Source organism: Malus sylvestris, chromosome 1 (genome assembly GCF_916048215.2).
Source record: "Malus sylvestris chromosome 1, drMalSylv7.2, whole genome shotgun sequence".
In the NCBI taxonomy this organism is placed as follows: Eukaryota; Viridiplantae; Streptophyta; class Magnoliopsida; order Rosales; family Rosaceae; genus Malus; species Malus sylvestris.
The window spans coordinates 14,596,314-14,619,320 of NC_062260.1; the positions used below are offsets into that span (position 1 = coordinate 14,596,314).

The 23,007-nt window shown below is 35.9% G+C and overlaps 2 protein-coding genes, 1 long non-coding RNA gene and 1 pseudogene across 4 annotated transcripts in view; all 4 read left to right on the forward strand.

The window, feature by feature from the left end:
• LOC126619950 (receptor-like protein EIX2) overlaps nucleotides 1-2,436 on the forward strand; it is a 79,694-nt pseudogene extending 77,258 nt beyond the window's left edge.
• Nucleotides 1-23,007, forward strand: part of LOC126619756 (receptor-like protein EIX2) — a 46,825-nt gene that overhangs the window by 1,533 nt on the left and 22,285 nt on the right. The window lies entirely within an intron of this gene.
• LOC126619836 (receptor-like protein EIX2) lies at nucleotides 426-2,436 on the forward strand. The gene is made up of 2 exons (XM_050288251.1): nucleotides 426-2,114; nucleotides 2,208-2,436. The coding sequence occupies exon 1, from the start codon at nucleotides 426-428 to the stop codon at nucleotides 2,109-2,111; it is 1,686 nt and encodes a 561-aa protein (XP_050144208.1). The 3' UTR covers nucleotides 2,112-2,114; nucleotides 2,208-2,436.
• LOC126620006 (uncharacterized) lies at nucleotides 16,081-17,978 on the forward strand. The gene is made up of 3 exons (XR_007622222.1): nucleotides 16,081-16,229; nucleotides 16,649-16,786; nucleotides 17,348-17,978. It is a non-coding gene; the product is annotated as an uncharacterized LOC126620006 (long non-coding RNA).

Consider the following 23,007-nt stretch of genomic DNA (forward strand, 5'->3'; position numbering starts at 1 on the left):
CTTCTAAATCCCTTGTTCATGTTGATCTCAGTGACAACCAACTCCCATTTTCTTCATCTTCTTCCATATTTGTGTGGTTATCCAAATACAATGCCAGCCTTGTTCATCTTGACCTCTCTTCTAACCAAATTGAAGGAGGGATTCCGCAATCTTTTTCCAAGTTATGTAATCTGCAAGAATTCAACTTTTACAACAACACTCTGAGTGGACAACTTTCTTCGTTGGTTCAAATTTTACTGTCTGCATGCCCTGATCAAAACTCATTAGAGACTCTGGACCTCTCAAGGAATCATCTTTCTGGATCAATTCCCAATCTCACAAACTTTTCATCATTGAAAGAATTAGTTCTCCATGACAATCAATTGAGTGGAACAGTACCTGAAAGCATTGGGCATATGTCTACGCTCAAGCGTATCTACCTTAGTATGAATGCTTTGGAAGGTGTGGTTTCGGAAAGCCACTTCGCCAATCTCTCCAGATTAAGGGATTTGGATATGTCTGATACCTCACTATCTTTAAGCTTCAGTTCTAATTGGACTCCTCCTTTCCAATTGGATTTGATACATTTGAGCTCTTGCATGGTGGGTCCACATTTTCCAAAATGGCTTCAAACTCAGAAAAGTTATCAGGAACTTTATATTTCTAATGCAGGAATTTATGATATCCTTCCAAGTTGGTTTTGGAGCCCTCTGTCTCGTCAAGATCCTCCTAGATTTATTATTATAGATCTTTCCAACAATCGAATTAGAGGAACAATTCCAAATTCAAGATTTGAGTTTCCCTCCTTTTCCTTTAGTCAAGTGAATTTGAGTTGGAATCAATTGGAAAGTCCAGTCCCTTCATTCCTTTCCACAGCGACATGTCTAGATCTCTCCAACAATAAGTTTTCAGGATTAGTTTCTTTCATGTGCCCAAAGACTCCGAACAAGGTTAGTCCTTTAGCCTATCTTGATCTCTCAAGCAACAATTTGTACGAACAACTTCCTAATTGTTGGACACGTTTTGAAAATCTTGGCTTTCTTGATTTGAGTGATAATGCTCTTTTTGGGAAAATTCCTACCACAATGGGCTCTTTACCTTCTATTCAAACGCTAAAGTTAAACAAGAATGAGTTTGTGGGGGAATTGCCTTCATCTTTGAAGAATTGCAGAATTCTGAGCATATTTGATGTTGGAGAAAATAACTTATCAGGTTTGATACCTGAATGGTTAGGGGTTGGACTTCCAAATTTGGCTATCCTTATCCTCCGTTCTAATCACTTCTATGGAAGCATCCCACTACAATTGTGTAATATGAGAGACATTCAAATTCTGGATTTTTCGATGAATAACATCTCTGGAAATATACCCAAATGCGTCAACAATTTGACTAATTTGGCTCTAAAAGGAAGATCAGGTCTATCTATCATTCATAAATATAATAGCTCAGATGGCATTTGGCTAGCTTATTATGAGGAAGCATCCTTGATATGGAAAGGCATAATGTCCAGATACAAAAGTACTCTGGGGCTTGTAAAGTGTATTCATCTGTCGAGTAACCGATTAACGGGGGACATTCCTACGGAAATCACTGATCTTGTGGGGTTGGTTTCCTTAAACCTGTCAAGAAACAATTTAACAGGTCAAATAACTCCAATGATCGGGAAATTGAAGTCCTTACAGTCCCTTGATCTGTCAAGAAACCACATATATGGCGGAATACCAACAAGCCTTTTTCAAATATATGGTCTTGGTGATTTGGACTTGTCAAACAACAACCTGTCCGGAAAAATTCCAATGGGGACTCAACTCCAAACCTATGATCCTTCTAATTTTGCTGGAAATCCTTTGCTTTGTGGAATTCCACTTCAACAGTTGTGCTCTCCTGAGGAAACAAGTCCAGAGGAGCAACCAATGTTTGGGGATCAAGTTAAAGAAAATGATGGGCTTATAACAACAGGATTTTACTTGAGTTTGGCGCTTGGTTTTGTTGTTGGATTTTGGGGAGTTTGTGGGAGTTTGATATTCATCAGGTCATGGAGATACACATATTACAAGTTTTTGAATTGTGTGTACGATTGGCTTTATGTGAGGGTGGCGTTTATCAGGCGACGAAGAACGATTGATGGGTAAACTGTATGTACTCTTCCACATAATGAATAATATTATTGCAGTTTTGAGTCTCTAAATTATGACTAATACATGGTGTGGTTTTTTTAATCTTTTTAGCTCGTGTATCTACCGTTGGTAAGCAATGCTCCCTTTAAACTGGAGAAGAAGGAGATTGAAGAGTGCAATTTGAAGTTATAATTTAGTGGAAGTGTTGTGTTTAATTTAGTGGCATTTTTGTTTTTGCAATGTCGTTACTTAGATTATCTTTGAGAGGTTAATTAGGTTCTTTTCATCCTCTTTTACTAAGTGTACCAGTTGATCCTTTTCAATAAATTTCTTTGAGAAACTTGTAAGAACTTATTAATAAAGTTATAGAGAGAAGAATCCGACAGATAATTCAATAAAAGATTGGATACATTAACATTGAGAACATCATACATTACATTAACAGACAATTCAATAAATATATCTCACATCATCAATTGTTGATTCTTTACATTAACAGAGAAAAACAATTTGAATTATGAAAATCTGATTTGAGTAAGAGCTCACTACTGGTTTAATTGACTATTCTCATCATTCATTAATTCTCATTGCCACCTTCAGCCAACGTAAAACATGAGTTTATCGAGTGCACCAATTGGGCAATAGCATGACAGATGATGCATGCAGCATTGCAATAACGTAATGGAAACTTGATTTTCGTACACAGCGTCCCCAATAATGCATCGGTTCAGCTGCGCAATGATAGAAAAACAAAATAAGGACCATATTCTGTAAAGATTCAACACACTTTAGCAAATTGATTAGTAGCATGCTGTAATAACGCAGAGCATCAAACTCCTACTAATACATCAGGAATCTTTTCACTGATTGAAGTAGAAGGTCCAGCTTCAGCAGCAGCCTCCATCCCCAGTTGACCTAAACCATGCTTGTATTCAAGTGCAGTTGCGAAGCCTATGAACATAGCAACTAGTAACCTTGCGAACATACAAGTTACTAATTTCAATACAAAATTCGTTGTATGAACACGAAAAGAAAAGCAATAAAGTTTCCACGTAATTAACAAAACACCAAAAACTCACCGAAAAACACATGCATGAGCTCTAAAAAGGTTTAGAAAACATGTTTTTGAGGCTATTTACAGTGACCGTATTCTTTATGCCGACACCAAACTTTAAGTTCATGTGGAAATCTATTTATACATCAAGTAACACACTAATCTGTAAATATTTTCTATAGATAGTGTGCAAATTTCTTTCTTTCAGTCTGTTGTATGTTTATGACCTGATAAACATATTAAAAGTTTGCGATTTAATATGATTACTCACTCCCAAATGTAAAAAGTTTGCGATTTAATATGATTACTCACTCCCAAATGTAATTGTTATTCTATGAATTCACTAAAATTTAAGGTTGTGTGTATTGTTGTTTTTAAAACCTTTTGATTAGTAATACAAAATTGAATATGAGATCTTCCTTTTGGTAATATCTTAAACTGCTTACGATCAAGGTTTTAAACATCGCTAGGTGCTAGTCGGGCAGCGGGCAGAGGTTTAGCGCCTAGGCGGTCAAGGCGGATTTATGTAAATTTATTATATATCTTGTAAATAAATGCCTATTTACACCTAAAAAAAACTATACTTGTATAGATAATAAAAAAATGATAAAATGTAAAAATAGAAGTAGAAGAATACACAAATTATATACATCCAAAAAGTTCAATATTTAAAAAACAGTAAGCATATAATCATAATGAGGAGGATTTGAATGATAGACTAAATTCTTCTTTGCCTAAATTATTTAACCTTGTTGTATCTAGTTTATTTCTTTTCTTTGTATGTATCCCCTAAAAAAAGCTCCAATTCCTTTCACTATTGGATGAACTTGTAGTAAATCTATCATTTGCAAATTAGGTACACCATTTCCATAAGTATACCACAATGAAACCAAAAAAGAAAAAAGCACACAATTAATAAAAAAAATATATAAAATATATAAATAAATAAAAACCGCCTAGGCTCCTAGGCCCCGCCGCCTAGCTCTCCACCTAGGAGCCGCCTAGCCCACCTAGCTTCCAGCCAATTTTTCCAAATGCCTTGACCAAAATCAGGGCGGGGCTCCACCACCCAGCACCTAGGCGCCGCCTAGGCCGATTTTTAGAACAGTGCTTACAATATACATCATAAGCAACCATGCTTACAAACTTCAGCACTCTTAGAAACAACATGCACTAATCTACAACGGTTTTTAATCTTACTCGAGGCCCCAAATACACTTGTGTGTCACATGCAATTTAATTACGATGTATTTGGATTGCACATTTCAAATCCTATGATGCACAAGTGTGAATGTTTTAGATTGATGAATTTTACTCATCTAACGAGATACAAACTTGTTTCGTTCCAAGTGAGTAATTAAGTAAAAATAGTACTCATGTGACTAGGAGGCGGCAAGGATGTGAGACTAGGGATGGGCAACGATTATGGCGGGCGGGTAACCGTGATTATTTACCCATAACTGTTTAAGCTTTTACCTGTATAACCGTTTACCCCGTTGGGTATTTACATAAATGAGTATACCCATACCCAAAGCGTTTATAAACGGTTAACCATAACCATTTACCCATAACCGCATACCCATTTAACCATAACCGCGTACCCATTTACCCATTTTTAACCCGTTTACTCTTCTTTTTTCACCCATCTACCTATTTTTTTAACAACTTGAAAATTAAAAAGAAATTTGTCATAATTTTCTTTTTCTAACAATTAAATACCGTTATAAATACATTTAACATGAATTTTTGTATATACGGCAATATTATTTATGAATATATGCGATGTCTCCCAATTATTTGACAGTCAATCTATTACAAGAATCATGCATGGTTGTAGGTTTTTGGGTCAAATACTTATTGAAAACTCGAGACCAATTAAATATATATACATATATATATATATATATATAATATAGGTACGCATCAGTCGATAATAACATATTTCTAAAAGCTCAAGGTAATCATTATTTTGAATTGGCCAAAGCTCCAAAAGACTCCAAAACAAAACTGTCGAACACTCTAATGTTTTAGCACATTCAATTACATATATTAAACATTGACCCATTCTATCAACTATATTTTTCTCTCAAGTAAGGCATATATATATATATATATATATATATATATATTATATGGCCCTTATGTCTCGGGATACTAAACTTAGCTAGAAACTTATTACTTTTTTTCTTTTAGTTTTACATATATTAAAATAAATGGTTAAATGGATATCCGTTTATAACCATGGATAATACCCATAACCGCCTATTTAAATTTCACGGGTAAACGGTTATACCCATAACCATTTATTTATCTAAACGGTTATCCTTAACTGTAATCATCAAATTTAAATGGACGGATAACCATGGTTATCCATAACCAATGGGTATTTCCCATCCCTATGTGAGACATCTCATATGTATGCAATGGCTAAACTTACTTACAAAACTAAACCAAACGTCGTCGTCTGTTATCTGTGTTAGGGCCAAAAGCGTGGTCGTTTTGATTAGAACATTTCCAGGGCAAAAAGCAGAGGAGAAAGATTGAAATTCTAAGACCATCTCCAATGGTAACTTATAACCTAAATTTTCCCCTTTCCCCCCCCCCTAAGTCCATTCCAACTCAAAACCTAAACCAAACCTAAAACCTAAAACTTAAAATGAAGGCAAATATAGGTCACAAATTTAGTCCACAAAAGCTGTTAGGACCCACGGATGAAAGTGAAAAGTAGACCTTGTCCTGTAGTCAACAACTACTTTTCTTCATTGGGTGGTGGTGGTAATTGGACCGTTGGTTAATCCAACGGTCCACATTCAATTTTGTTTTTTGTTTTATATTTATATATTTATTGAATCAAACGACTTAAAATCGAATATAATCAAATCTAATGGTAAAAAAAAAGATCTAACGGTTTAAATATAAATCCAATGGCTAGAATAATCTTAAAATTTATCAGAATTTAAATATTTTTTTCCAACAGCTAGAATAATTTTTGTTTTTAAGTTTATGTGTTTATCATGATTTTCATGTATTGATTTAGTGATTTTTCAAAATTTATCGGAATTTAAATATTTTTAGGTTAAAATGTTCATAAAATTAATTTAGGATAGTCTACATAATTTATTTTTTTTTAAAAGTTAATTTAAAAAAAAATTAGCCTTAATTAATTTTTTGATAATCTAGGCTAAAATTTTAGGCCAAAAAGGTTGGAGTAGAAAAACTGTTACTAGGCTAAAACCTAAATTTTCTGGGCTAAATATTTTTAAGTTTTAGGTCAGGATTGGAGATGGAGTGAGAGTAAAAGACTAAACCAGATCGCCGTCCACTCCGGAGAGAGTCTATAGCGAGGTCACGCTCGCACTCCGGAGCGGCCTCCGCGGCGTTCCGTCGAGTTCTCGTTCCTCCGCGTCTGCGGCCTCCTCAAGTTCCTCCGATCGGTCGTCGAGTTCAATTCCACCATCAACCTCTTCTCTCAGACGCAATCGCTCCCCGAGCTTCAAGGTAACCAGAAAATTACAAAATTTTAGTTTCTGCTTAATTTTTTGTTTAATTTTTGGATTGTTGAAATTGATTTAATTATCGCTTTACAGTAGTGCCCATTCTGTTTCGGCACTCGCTGAAAGATTCGGACGATGAGATCGTGCGGAATTTGGATCACATATTCGGTGTCGAGCCGCTGAAGGTCACGAGCTCTTCAACCGATTCCGGGGTCTCGCTTGCGCTTGGGGTTTTGGAGGGTTGCTGCCTGCTTCATCCAGACAGCGCGGTTTTGGGTCATCAGCACAAGGCCATTCAGGTACTCAATGTAGCTAAATAGCTCAACCAAAATCTATGGAGGTTGGATTACTGAGATGAGAATGCAGTTTTTTGTAATTGGGTTTTTGTATGTTTTGATGAATATATTACCGACTCGTGGCGTGATTGAGCAAGCAGGTTGTTTGGATGCATTGATTGCTATTATGTTGGATTCATCAGCTAATCAAATGGTAAAGCTTCAAACTTCAGTTTCGCGTCAAATTTATTGTGATTGGTTTCAGAGCGGTGATAGGTTTTTTATGATTGGATTGTTTTCTTGTGTGTAATGTGTAGGATTTTGAGGCTTTTCATGGTATTGAGGAAGTTGAGGAGCTCATAGGTAGACCTGCCAGTTTCTGATGCGATACTTAACACAACACGAAAATAACAAGTTTCGGATCAATACGATAACTTATCGGGTCACTATCGGATGACCCGTTAAGAACCCGTTAATAACTAATTCTTAACGGATATACACGCGGGTAACACGTGTCGACCTGTTAAGAAAAAAATTATTTTGATAATTTTAAAGTTTAATTACTAAACGATTTATTATAAAATACAATAGTCATATTAATATATACAATATATTCTATATTAAATATATAGTTTTGTATTATTATTCTATATAAGTTTAAAAAAAAAAGTTTTGGTCATTATTTATTTTTATTATGAGAGTTCCTTAATATCATTATTAGGATAAATTTTACTTAACATGTTGTTGTCCAAAATTAAAATAAATTAATATAGTATTTGTATATGCAAGAACTAAGAAGACATACATACAAGTATGAAAAATGTGAAAGAATATATAAACACTCGTGATTCATCATTATTCATCCACGAGTAGATAATGGTTACACTTACATTCTTGTTTAGATTTTTAAAATCCTCTAAACCTTCATGAATAATGTTTTTTATTTGAGGGAAAAATTAATAATATTTATTGTAGAAGTGTAATAAATGTAAAAAAAATATACACTCATAGTGACAAACTTTACAACTTCTAACACTATAATTCATAAACCTTAAATTTATATTTAATCGTTGATTGCCAATTACGATTTATTCTTCTTATTGAATTTCATTTTTTAAATTTTCATTTTTGAAAACATGATCATCTAGTTGATATAAGAAGATGAATGGTTCAGATCTTTAATATCATGTTTCGATATTTACGATTAACTGAAATATGAGTCGATGTCATATAGTTTGTAAAAACTTTATAAACATCAAGCAATATTTTCACTAACCGTAAAACTCTGAATATAATATCAACAATCCAAACCGTTCATCTTCCTGCATCCTCTAATAGATCAAAGTTTTCAAAAAAGAAAATCTGAAAAAACAAAATTTGATGAGAACAATGAAATGTAAATGTAAACAACAATCAACGATTAAATTTTGATCTATGATTTATATGATTATAGTGGCGAATTTCGAAGTTAAGCTCTTCATGAAAGTTGTAAAGCTTATCATTACGAGCGTTCATATATATTTTTTCTATATTTGTTTACACTTCTACATTAATTAAAAAAATATTAAAGACTTTAGGTAAATGAAAATATACTTAAAAGAAAAATGTGTTTTTATGTTTTTGATGTGACAATATCGTATGTATATACTTATTTAATATTATGTTTTTCATTTGATTATTTATTGGTTTAAAATATATTTTCTTTAACGGGTAACGGGTCGGGTCATATTAACTATTAATATTATCGGGTCGATTTCAGGTCGTGTCATTTTACCCGTTTATTTTAACGGGTGTTACACGACACGACCCGTTAAGATATCGGGTATGACACGAACACGGAAAACACGACACGAATGTCAGGTCTACTCATCTCAGGTTTTGATTTATTTCTCTTTGCTTGCTTGATTCTCGTTGTCGTGAGTTGTGATTTGTAGCTCTATCGCATAGTGTAGTTTTCAAAGGGTAAAGTCTTTTGAATGAGTATTCCTCTTGATAAATTCTGGGGTAAATGTTAAGGTTTTGGCAAAAATATGTTTGTGGTAGCCACACAGCAACTGTGTGAGCTACCACTTCTTCAAAATCATCATTATTACGATCCATGCCATTTTTGGTTTGTTCATCAGACGATTCTTAATAGAATCCCATCTTTCCTTATTGGATTTTTATCACAAATGGTCCATGAAATTGACCTATCCCATCAAGATGGTTCCTGAAATTGAAAATCAATCAATGTAGTCCTTGAAAATTAGTGTCGCAAATCAATGTGATCATTCCGTTACAATTCCGTCAAAATTTCTGTTATGTGCTGACGTGGCACATAATTGGTCCCACAAGTCTAATTAAATATTAGTATATGAATTAAAATGTTTAAATAATAATTCTCTCCAACACTTCCTGAGTTTTCCCCTTCCTGAGTTTACCCCTTCCTGAGTTGAGGCGTTTTCACCTTTAGATTCCAACACTTCTCTCCAAAGGTTAAGCTTTGCATTTACCCCTTCCTGAGTTTCATCTATCAACACTATATCGTCTGCGAAAAGCATACACCAAGGAATATCATCTTGAATATGTCATGTTAACTCATCCATTACCAACGCAAAAAGGTAAGGACTTAAAGATGAGCCTTGATGTAATCCTACAGTTATGGGAAAGCTTTCGGTTTGTCCTTCATGAGTTCTTACGGCAGTCTTTGCTCCTTCATACATATCCTTTATAGCTTGGATATATGCTACTCGTACTCCTTTCTTCTCTAAAATCCTCCAAAGAATGTCTCTTGGGACCCTATCATACATTTTTTCCAAATCTATAAAGACCATGTGTAAATCCTTTTTCCCATCTCTATATCTTTCCATCAATCTTCGTAAGAGATAGATTGTCTCCATGGTTGAGCGCCCTGGCATGAACCCGAATTGGTTGTCCGAAACCCGTGTCTCTTGCCTCAATCTATGCTCAATGACTCTCTCCCAGAGCTTCATTGTATGACTCATTAGCTTAATACCCCTATAGTTCATGCAATTTTGTACGTCGCCCTTATTCTTGTAGATAGGCACCAAAGTGCTCGTTCGCCACTCATTTGGCATCTTCTTCATTTTCAAAATCCTATTGAAAAGGTCAGTGAGCCATGTTATACATGTCTCTCCCAAAACTTTCCACACTTCGATTGGTATATCGTCTGGGCCTACTGCTTTTCTATGCTTCATCTTCTTCAAAGCTACAACCACTTCTTCCTTCCGGATTCGACGATAAAAATAGTAGTTTCTACACTCTTCTGAGTTACTCAACTCCCCTAAATAAGCACTCATTTCATGTCCTTCATTGAGAAGATTATGAAAATAACCTCTCCATCTATCTTTAACCGCGTTCTCTGTAGCAAGAACCTTTCCATCCTCATCCTTGATGCACCTCACTTGGTTTAGGTCCTTTGTCTTCTTTTCCCTTGCTCTAGCTAGTTTATAGATATTCAACTCTCCTTCTTTGGTATCTAGTCGCTTATACATATCGTCATAAGCCGCTAACTTAGCTTCTCTCACAGCTTTCTTCACCTCTTGCTTCGCTTTTCTATACCTTTCACCATTTTCATCGGTCCTATCCTTGTATAAGGTTTACAACATTCCTTCTTAGCCTTCACCTTTGTTTGTACCTCCTCATTCCACCACCAAGATTCCTTTTGGTGTGGGGCAAAGCCCTTGGACTCTCCTAATACCTCTTTTGCTACTTTTCGGATACAACTAGCCATGGAATCCCACATTTGGCTAGCTTCCCCCTCTCTATCCCACACACACTGGGTGATTACTTTCTCTTTGAAAATGGCTTGTTTTTCTTCTTTTAGATTCCACCATCTAGTCCTTGGGCACTTCCAAGTCTTGTTCTTTTTTCTCACTCTTTTGATATGTACATCCATCACCAACAAGCGATGTTGATTAGCCACGCTCTCTCCTGGTATAACTTTGCAATCCTTACAAGTTATACGATCCCCTTTCCTCATTAGAAGAAAATCTATTTGTGTTTTTGACGACCCACTCTTGTCTCTCTTCTTAAAGAAGGTGTTGGCTAAGAAGAGATCATATGCCATTGCAAAATCCAAGATAGCTTCCCCATCCTCGTTTCTCTCCCCAAAACCATGGCCCACCATGAAAACCTCCATAGTTGCCTGTCTCCCTGCCCACGTGTCCATTTAAATCTCCTCCTATAAACAACTTCTCCGTCTGAGCAATTCCTTGCACCAAGTCTCCAAGGTCTTCCCAAAATTTCTCCTTCGAACTCATATCCAACCCTACTTGAGGTGCGTACGCACTAATCACATTGATAAGTTCTTGTCCTATTACAATCTTGATTGCCATGATTCTATCTCCTACCCTCTTGACATCTACAACATCTTGTGTCAAGGTCTTGTCCACGATGATGCCAACACCGTTTCTCGTTCTATTTGTACCCGAGTACCAAAGTTTAAACCCTGAGTTTTCTAGATCCTTTGCCTTAAGACCAACCCACTTAGTTTCTTGTAGGCACATAATATTTATCCTTCTCCTCACCATAACTTCCACTACTTCCATAGATTTTCCCGTTAAGGTTCCTATATTCCACGTTCCTAAACGCATTCTACTCTCCTGAACTCTACCCTTCTGTCCTAGCTTCTTCACCCTCCCCCGTCCAATGGAATCAAAGTACTTCTTTTGTGTGTCCCGTGAAAAGTTGATAGGTGCATATGCTCCCAAACAACTTTGAGTGGAGTTGTTCGAAAAGAAGTTTCTATGGCCCCCTTGCTCATTTAACACTGCATCCGGGTGCCTATGGAGATACAGTGACCCTTGCTCACTTATCACTGTGCTCGGGCCACACAGCGCGCCACTTACGGGTGACGCCCTAGCTTTAGCGCGATTTCGTTCTGAATTCATTTTCATAAGGATTCGACGTAACTGTGGAGTGCCGGCTGTCGACTACCCCTTTACCCGGGCTTGGGACCGGCAATGTAAGATAAACTTACATAGGCGGAGTTAAGTGTACCGGTTGATCCTTTTCAATAAATTTCTTTGAGAAACTTGCAAGAACTTACTAATCAATTAGTTACAGAGAGAACAAGCAGACAGATAATTCAATAAAAGATTGGATACATTAACATTGAGAACATCATACATTTAACAGAATTCAATCAAGATATCTCACATCATCAATTGTTGATTCTTTACAGTTCAAGTCTGATCAGACCGCATTATCTTGACAACCGAGAAAAAACAATTCGAATTATTAAAATCTGATTCGAGTAAGAGCTCACTACTGGTTTAATTGACTATTCTCATCATTCATTAATTCTCATTGCCACCTTCAGCCAACGTAAAACATGGGGGTTATCGAGTGCACCAACCGGGCAATTAGCATGACAAACGTTGCATGCAGCATTGCAATAACGTAATGGAAACTTCATTTTCGTACACAGCGCCCCCAATAATGCATCGGTTCAGCTGCGCAATGTTAGAAAAACAAAATAAGGACCATATTTGTGGGTTCCAATTCCAAATCCAATTGCCTTTTTAAAAACAACATGGAAGTAAAAACCTATGACCCCATTAAATTTTTTCAGATTCATGAAAAACCCGAACATAAAAGAACAAAGGTATCGGAAGAGAACCATGAGATGAAAAAAAAACACCCTTTCACCAATTGAATTAGAAGGTCCAGCTTCAGCAGCAGTCTCCATCCCCAGTTGACCTAAACCATGTATAACTTCAAGTGCAGTTGCAAAGCCCATGAACACAGCAACTAGTAACCTTGCGAACATATAAGTTACTAATTTCAGTACAAAATTCGTTGTATAAACACGAGAAGAAAAGCAATGAAATTTCAACATAATTAACAAAACACCAAAAACTCACCGAAAAACACATGCATGAGCTCTAAAAAGGTTTTAGAAAACATGTTTTTGAGGCTATTTACAGTGACCGTATTCTTTATGCCAACACCAAACTTTAAGTTCATGTGGAAATCTATTTATACGTCGAGTAGCACACATCTGTAAATATTTTATACAGATAGTGTGCAAATTTTTTCTTTCAGTTTGTTGTATGCTTATGACGTGATAAACATATTAAAAGTTTGCGATTTAATATGATTACTCACTCCCAAATGTGATTGTTATTCTATGAATTCGCTAAAATTTAAGGTTGTGTGTATTGTTGTTTTTAAAACCTTTTGATTAGTAATACAAAATTGAATATGAGCTCTTCCATTTGGTAATATCTTAAACTGCTTACAATATACATCATAAGCAACCATGCTTACAAACTTCAGCACTCTTAGAAACAACATGCACTAATCTACAATGGTTTCTAATTTTACTCAAAGCCTCAAATGCACCCGTGTGTCACATGATTTGAAATGTGCAATTTAATTATGATGTATTTGAATTGTTGTTTTCAAATCTTGTGTCACACAAGTGTGAATGTTTTAGATTGATGAATTTTACTCATCTAACGAGATATAAACTTGTTTCGTTCCAAGTGAGTAATTAAGTAAAAATAGTACTCATGTGACCAGTAGGCAGCAAGGATGTGAAACATCTCATATGCATGCAATGGCTAAACTTACTTACAAAACTAAACGAAATGTCGTCGTCTGTTGGCTGTGTTAAGGCCAAAAGCGTGGTCGTTTTGATCAGAACATTTCTGGGGCAAAAAGCCGAGGAGAAAGATTGAAATTCTAGAGAGTGAGAGTAAAAGACTGGGGCGATGTACAAGAAGAAGCCGCTATGGGGCGACGGAATAACACCGAAGGCCTCGTCGGAATCTGAACCAGACCGCCGTCCACCGCCGTCGGTTATATGCTAAAACCAAGTTAGCTAAAATTCCTCATGCGAGTCTAGAAACCCTCGCATTAACAATAATCACACAATAAACGAATAGTCTCAAATGAATAAAACGCAAGGAACTGTTGTCGCTACAAGACCAAAGATCAATAATAATATTCCAATAGTATTGTCTAAATGACAGTGATATTCTTCATTAACAACAATTTAGCATAATTTCAATGCAAATATGTTAAAGTCGGTCAATTATTGTGTGTCTTCTAATCTAATAACTCCAAGACTAAATTTGTAAAGACCCCAGTCGCAGTGGAGTTATTCGAAATACGGAAAACTCTTGAGAACTTGCTTGAAGTATCGCATGGGGTCCAAGTCAAGACAATACATTTCTACTTGTATCGTGTAAATTTTGGTTTGCACGTCCCCATTGTTTTCAACTTGTAATTTACTTTGAAACATGATTAAGGCAAATGACAAACGAAAGTGGAGAAGAATCATCTATGTTGTGGGAGTCATTCATCTTTCCTTTTATTCTCCAAAACGACTTTTGACTGTTTGCAACTTTTGACTGTTTGCAACGTTTTCCGTGTATTTTAGTCTGATCCAAATAACGTGAATTACGCATTCTGACTGTTTGTAACTTGTGTGGAAAATAAATGTAAATTTATTCTCTCAAGATGTTTTTCGCGTTTTTTAGCTTGGTCCAAATAACGTGAATTACGTGCATATATGTTGTTTTCTAATTCCACATAAAAAAATATAGTAAAAAAAAAAACCAAACATACTTTTAGAATGTAAACAAAACGAAGGAATCAACACGAAATTGTGTTGTTTGTTGCAGGCTTTGTCATTATTTTGGAGAGACGAGTCATCCTCTCATTACTACACCTACCTACAAAAAAGTAGCTGGTCCACTCGCAGCTTTCCTTTTGATCCTAAATCAGTTCTTATTACATAGTTTATAAATCAACTAACCTCTCCGAACGCACATGAGACCTTTTTTTAATCACGGCTTTAAAAGTGTATTGATGCGCATGCAAGAAACATTTTTATTATCATAGACACTACGTGCACCTATATCCCAAGTGCCGTTAATGATCATTTATGCATGTTGAAACAACACGTCATTTGGTATTGGCCGTACTTGTAATTGCATACGATCGTGATTATTGGCATAAAATTACTATAACTCAAGTTCACTTCGCAATCACAAATGATCGTAATTGCATAGGATCATGATCATTTGGTATTGGCAGTACTTGTAATTGCATATGTATGTTGAAACAACATGTCATTTGGTATTTGCTGTTTTTTTTTAAAATAAAAAAAAACAATATTATCTATACTAAAAAATAAAGGGTGGGCTTAGTTTAGCAATAATGTGGTTTAAATTCGCTTTTGTCAAGAATCGTACGTAAGACCTCTTACTTACAAGTGAAGAGAAATACTACTAGATTGTATTATTAAGTGACAATAGTTGTTAAAATGGAACAATTTAACCAAATATTCAAATATGTTTGTCTAATTGGCAAGAATGGAAATAGAAAACTTGGAAGCAACTGTAATTAACAAAAGGTTTGTGCAGATGGAATCTAACAGAATTAGCTTTCTTACCACCGATCAATCCAAAATATTGTTAGGCAAAAAGGAAGAAAAATAAACGTAAAACCAAAATGAAATTAAAATATAATGCAGAACACCCATCTCAACATGTAAAGACATGATTGCCAAACCAGTTCAACTTCCAAAGCCAACCAAAAAAGAGAAGTAAATTGTATATTCCACATATATATTAACAATTTAGAGAGAGAAATTACCAACCTGCAAACTGCAAACCATGTTTTGATTCCTCCTCATTCTTCAACAGAGCTGTCTGCAAAGGAATAATTCCAGTATTCCACCACCAAGCAGGGATCCATTACAATTTAGTAGCATCAAAACATAGCCATTCACAAACTAAAATGATTAACTTTTCATCATAATTCGAAAAGAAAAAAAAAACGAAAAAAATAGCTAAAAAGAAAAATACTCGAGAGCATTGATGATTGATCCATGAATTTTCCTAAAAAACTTATGGACTTTCAATAATCACTGTTTGGACCAAAATTTAACAGTTGGGCCTGTCCAAGGCCCAATGTCTCACTTACCTCGTGCTTTTGTTGCTGGGCATTTAATATTTATTTTAACATAAATGAACAGTAAACTGCCCAGAGATTTATAAACACTTTTGACGTGGCATAAATGGGCAGCAAGACTGTCCTCTTTCACACTGAAAGAGGATTACTCAGCCGAGTTTTGCATAGGAAAAGTGCTTACAAAATCTGTAAATCCAAGAGGATCAGTGTTTGTTTACGTTCACTAGCTCTCACTGGACTGGACTGGACTGACAGTTAGTCCTATGTTTGTTAGCAACAGGACTGCTTTTAATGGAATTACTCGCGTCGACTAAAACCTTCGGTAGAAGGTCTCAGCCAAGAACCCCCAGAATTCTTCAGCCTCCACCAACTTGTTAATCAGGTTTGTGTTAATCGGGTTTGATAAAATAATGTTAATCAAGATTTTATTAATTTTTGGATTAAAATTTGGCACTTGGAGTGGATTATGGAGGTAATTTTTTGCTTCTTTGCTCAATGGCCTTCAAAGGCGTGTCGTCACTTTAGAAAGATGCTCTGGTTTAGTGTTCTGGTCTTGATCTTAATGCATCATGCTTGTGCTGCTATTGCCCCAACTTTTTGAACCTCAACTTGCTTAACTAGTATGCTGTAAGTTTGGTCATAGACTAATGGATTCACGATTCATCTCTTATATATTGCATAAGAATATCTGGGTCTCGTTTTCTGTGAGGTTTTAAACAATCTAGCTTATGTTTATGTCATGCGGAATATATTTTTCTTAACTGAAGCTTGCTGAATGCTTGTTTGCGTTGTTGACTGCAGAAGTCGCCGTGTGACCCATGCTTGACACACTGCTGCTTGCACTGGTGGCCCTTGTGCCATGAGCACAGGGAGATGAAGGGATAAACCCCAAAGATGTTGGGTTTAGTCACACTACAGTATAGCACTAGTGAATTGAAGGTAAGACGCCTTAAAAATAAGTTATTTGAGTATTATAAAATCATACTTCTTCAGGTTTTTGTTATATGGAAACATTACATATTTATGGCATCAACTTGTGTCCACCAGTGTTCTTTTTCTCAGCCGAGGAAAATTGTTAGAAATTACAAAATTGTTGGGATCTTTTGCTACCCTGTTTGAGTTCCCACAAATGAATCACATTTTCTTGAATCTTGCTCATTGAGTGTTTGCATCCAACCCTCTAATTGTCAATCTCTATTTATCTTCAAACTTGTACTTTTATTTTTAATACATTCAATTTATCCTCATAAACTATTGCGGGAATTATAGTTCCCAATGATTGATATTGTGAAACAACTCTGCTGCTGTACTAGTTTTGTTTTCCTTCTCTTTTTTGTTTATAAAGTTAACAATTCTTAAAAAGATACAACCCCTCGTTTAAAGCCACTACTGCTTCTCAATGTCAATCTTGTTTTTTCTAGAGGCCACAATTGGTGAAAGGAAATTTGCAACTGTTGTCCGTGGATTAAATTTTTATTTTTATATTTTTTCTTGCTGCAGCTGCGGCTCCACTGTTATTAACAGCCGTTAGCGGCGATTGTTAGTCGCTGGGAGAAGGTGAAATCTATTGCTGAGCTACCTCAACTCTCTTCAGAACACAAGGCAGCCAGCAACCACTGAAAGCCAATTGCCGTATACACTCAAAATGTTGCAGAGTGCAGGAAGTTATGGATTTTCTGAGTTCTGAAAGCGAATTGAGAGTGCTGCAAATCAGAAATGATGTTACACGAGGATGTGTCTTCGGGGCCAAGGAAGCGAAGGACAACACATTTTGTTGTGTAGTTATTTTGTAAAGGCTGGTAGTATTGCATTCGTTTATTCTTTTTCCTCATTATTGCAATAAGAAGCCCAAGCTGAAGAGAAATAACAGGTTGAGTGATATGAATTAGGATTTGTTGTTGTAGGTTCTTCTTGGTTGTGTCTCCTTTTTTGTCATCCATTTCAAATGAGCCCAAAAAGAAGGGACAAGAAATGGGAGTGTAAAGGAAAACTAGAACAAGAAAGAACACGTTCTAGTTTGGTTTTGTTGTTTCTTTGTTTTAGTTTGTAGTTAGAAGTTGAAATCTGGTTATAAGAATTGTGAGTGTAAAGGATAAGTGGCTTAAATTCACCTGTTATATTTTTTTTGGAATTGTTTCATTGATTTCTCAAATTTTTCCTAAGAATTGCTTATATTTAGCTTTGTACCTCGGTTCAGAATTGCTTAGGTTTCTGCTACTTTGGTGTTGGAATGAAGCAAATAGCATTTAATATTTTTTATACATCATTGGTTTTTTTTTCTCTTCATTATCGTGCTTCTTAGTCTGACATTGCACCAAACGCTTCACTAAATCAGTCCAGCTTAGTCTATTCTAAGCCAGTCCAGCTTAGTCCCAGAAGTTAGTCCAGTTCGAGATAGTTTGGTGTAATAAACATACCCCAAAAGTATTCAAGTGGGACAAACATTACATCAATCACTTGAATGAAAAGGAATGAACTGAGTTTGAATTACTCAATTCTGATGAAGAAAGTTTCTATAAAAGGTATAAAAATAGTAAAGAAAATGTCAGTCAACTCAATACAAATTCAGTCATAAAAAAATTTAAAATTAAACTCGTCATTCGCGTGCCGAATGTATCACCAAATATCTTTTTAACTGAATAGTTTTTTACTTCCAACTAGAATTCTCCTTTTCAATTGAAATACGTAAGATTGAGGTCCTACCAAGACTCGCAAGGCACCTGACATTCTCGCTCCTTAAAAAAAATTGAAATCGTTGATTAAACCAACATGGAGAACTCAATCCACAGATGACTCTTCCCTCCATTATCTCATTAGACTCTTCTTTCCCATTTTACCCCTCTTGTCAAGTCTCACTTTTATTTACCAATTGAGCTCCTCATCTACTTTTTGTAGTATATGTATAATGTATTTAGTATTTGACGAGTTCCTTTCAAATAGTTTTTTTTTTTTTTTTTTTTCCAACCATATCAGAATGACAGAATGGGGTGGTGGATTCTCGAAACTAGCTGTAGTGGATGTTGATACCAAAGTCTAAGCATTGAGGTAAAACATCACTTACAAAGCCACAACTTATATGAAATGGGTTAAAAGTCACGCAGCGTCTTGATCTATGAAACGAATGACATGTGTTGAAAAAAATTACTTGTCATTCTTTTGTGGAAATAGACGTCATGATGGTAATGAACCCGTTCCATGTATTAGAGTACTAGATTTTCATCACCACATACATCAATTTCCTCGTCACAATCTTCAACATTTGAGTTTAAATCAGCAGTCCACAGATGAGATTGACCAAGCTTCTGCTTCATTGCAAGTTTTCCTTTTCAGTTTCAGAAAGAGTTGTAATTTTGGTTAAGTGAATGACGATAGGAACATGACTGAGGGGCATTGAAGTTTAAAGCGGTAAAATAGGAAAGAGATGACCGATGAGATAATGGAGGGAAAAGTCATTCGTTGTTTGAGTTCTCCATGTTGATTTAATAAACAATTTCTATATATATTTTATATTTTTTTATTTTTAAAGAAGTTGTTCCGAGCTAGAATTGATGATGGGATAAAAATACCAAATGCCTAGCGAGTCTTGTAAGCAATTATCATAGCCTCAAACTCATAATTTGGATCGTAATCTTTGGATTGAGGTCGGTGGTAGACTAAGATAACTTAGTGGTTAACTCACTCAATAAATTGTTAATTTTCTACGCCCCTCATATGAAGTCATGATAGAGAGCTCAGTGGTTGACTCCCCCAATAAATTGTTCATTTTCTATGCCCCATATAAAGTCATGATTGCTATATATATTTAGTCTTTGCAGTGTGTTGGTCTTTGGTCTTTGTAAAGTTATTACTCTAGTTTTTCCAAGGAATATAAAGTAAGACACTCTTTAGTTTGAAATACATGCAATAATGCATAACACCATTCACTTTGTCTTTTCTTTAGTCTATAACAATATTAGTTCAATCCGATTCAGCACATTACAGATTCCGAACCTATATCAAAAGAACAAAAAACTAAGATACATGAATTTTCTTTTCCTTTTTCCTACTTACATAAAACCAGCATGCATAGTCTTGTTGCATAGCCAACTGGGCATACGCCTCTTTGTGGATTGCAAGATTTGAAAGATTAAATACAATTAAAATAAAAAATCAACCAAATCAAGGCAAAAAAATATGTAATTTTGCGTCAATATTTCAACTAGTAAAAGTATAGTCAATACCTGGCCACTTGCATTGAGCCAAGTCAAGCAGATATTGTGGGTTGGTTGGCCACTTGAACTTGCTTTTTCCATGTCACTGTTTTAGCTACAATTTGCTTCAACTAATTGTGTACGTATATTCGATGCAAGCTTGTTCGTGAAGTACTCATACATCCCCATATACTTGCACCTTCATTGTGCTCCCATCTTTTTTGATATTACATTCCATTAACAAACCCCAAATAGTTGTGCTGCTTCTTGATTATTCAATCGCCTCTACGTTGATTTGAATATTAACATGCACTTTTATGCTTTGATTGCGGTGCTAATCTCATTACAACATTTCAACCCTTCTCTATCCCTTGGATTCGATGATAAAGTTTCTTCAGGAGAAGCACTTGGCCACGGTGATGCTTCTGGCGGAGTGGTGAGGTGCATAGAGAGGGAAGGGGAAGCACTCCTTGCTTTCAAACAAGGCCTCGTGGATGAATACAACCAACTCACTTCTTGGGGATCTCCTTATTGTTGCACATGGGAAGGAGTTTTCTGCAGCAACCAAACCAAAGGTGATCATGTTATCAAACTTGATCTTCTACCATATGATTTGCAAGGTAAGACGATAAGCCCTAAACTGGTTGAGTTGCAGCATTTGAAATATTTGAGCCTCTATGGAATTGACTTCAATGGGAGCCAATTTCCAGATTTCATTGGTTCCCTATCCAATTTAAGATACCTCGATCTCTCTGACGCTTCTTTTGGTGGTCGAATTCCAAGTCAGCTTGGAAACCTTTCACACTTGCTACAACTCAATCTTGCCTACAACCACTTTGCTACTAATGTTGTGCAAAATCTCAATTCTTGGCTCCCTCGTCTTTCTTCATTAACACATTTGGATTTGAGTTACAACAGTCTCAATAACACTTATGACTGGCTCGAATCAATTAATAAGCTCCCTAAGCTAAGTGACTTTTCATTAAGGGATTGTTCTCTTCATTCTCCTCCAATGCCTTCCACTCTCTTTACCATAAATTCTTCTAAATATCTTGCTCATGCTGATTTCAGTTTGAACCGTCTCACATCTTCTTCAATATTCGTATGGTTGTCAGCCTACAGTACAAGCCTTGTTTATCTTGACCTCATTGGCAACAATTTAACTGGTCTAATTCCTGGTGTTATTGGAAACATGACCTCGCTTTCCTATCTTGATCTCTCTTTTAACCAAATTGAAGGATGGAATCCGCATTCTTTTGCTAGGTTATGTAGTTTGCGATCGTTGGTCCTCAGGAGCAACAGACTGAGTGGACAATTTTCCCAGTGGGTTCAAATATTATTATTAATGTCTGCATGCGCTCAAAACTCATTAAAGTTTCTGGACCTCTCTTACAATCATCTTGTCGGGCCATTTCCTAATCTTATAAAGTTTTTGTCGTTGAAAGATTTAGATCTCTCTGGCAATCAAGTAAGTGGAATAATTCCTGAAACTATTGGGAAAATGTCTAAGCTCGAGAGTATCGACCTTAGTATGAATCATTTGGAAGGGGTGATTTCCGAAAGCCATTTCTCACGACTTGCCAGATTGAAATATTTGGATTTGTCCTTTAACTCTCTAGTTTTAAACTTCCATTCGGATTGGATTCCTCCTTCCAATTGGATTATATAATACTAGGTTCTTGCAAGGTAAGTCCAAATTTTCCACAATGGCTTCAAACTCAGAACTTTTATTCTAGACTTGATATTTCAAATGCTGGAATTTTCGATATCCTTCCAAGTTGGTTTTGGGGAGGAATGTCTCCTAATTTGGCCTTCATGAATCTCTCACACAATCAAATTGGAGGACCAATACTTGCAAATTTGACATTGGAGTTTGCATATTACCCTCAATTACATTTGATTTCCAACAAATTGGAAGGTCCAATCCCCTCATTTCTATCACAAGCGTCATTCCTCGATCTCTCAAATAATAATTTTTCCGGGCCGATTACTTGGTTGCGTGCACCTACCGCATCAAGTTTAACCTTTCTTAATCTTTCAAGTAACAATCTCTATGGACAACTTCCGATTTCTTGACATATTTGGACAATTTGGTCATGCTCGATTTGAGTTACAATGCTCTTTTTGGAAAAATTCCTGCCACAATAGGCTCCTTATTTCGGATGGAAACGCTGAAGTTAAGAAGCAACAGGTTTTTGGGAGAATGGCCTTGCTCCACTTGCCAAGTTTATCAACGACAAAAGGACCGAAGAGGTAGATGTGCCTCTTCCTTCAACATCATTCCTAGCAGCACTGGAGCCACCAAGGCCATTGGAAAGTCAGGTTTGAGAAAGCTACAACATATGAACAGATCAAGGCTGCACTTTACAACCATTCATACAAGTTTCTCAATGGCTTTCCAAACCATGCATTATTCCCATTTGTTACAAGAGAAAACATGACTTGGTGGCAAGGCTTTTTCCAGGTGATCTTCATGCTCAATGTCTCTTATGATTATTATATGCTCAATCTTCTAGGAGAGCCTATGAGAGTTGTAAATTTCACAAACTTTGCTCAAATTTGTAAAACTTGGGAGGCTTCTGTTTGCACCTAAAATGTGCACCATTTCACTTATTTAGGTCATTTGGGTAAAATATGACATTTGAAGGATTAATGTGCAAGAAGGCTAACTTGGAAGATATTTAGCTATCAAGTGGGATAGTTTGGTATTAAAATAATGTTTTTCCCTTTTTATATGGGTGGTGGAGGTTTGCCAAGAACTTTATTTAATCAAAACAAATGTTTGCTTATGGATTGGAAGATAACATGCAGACATGGACGTGGACATATGGATGAAACAAGCCACCTTGCTTCTTTTAAATGTTAGTTTATTGCAAGTGGTGGAGACATGTGGTGAAAACATGTGGTGGAGATACAAACTTGCTTATTTTAATATTATTTCACAATGCAAGCTGTAAAGGAGTTTCTTTC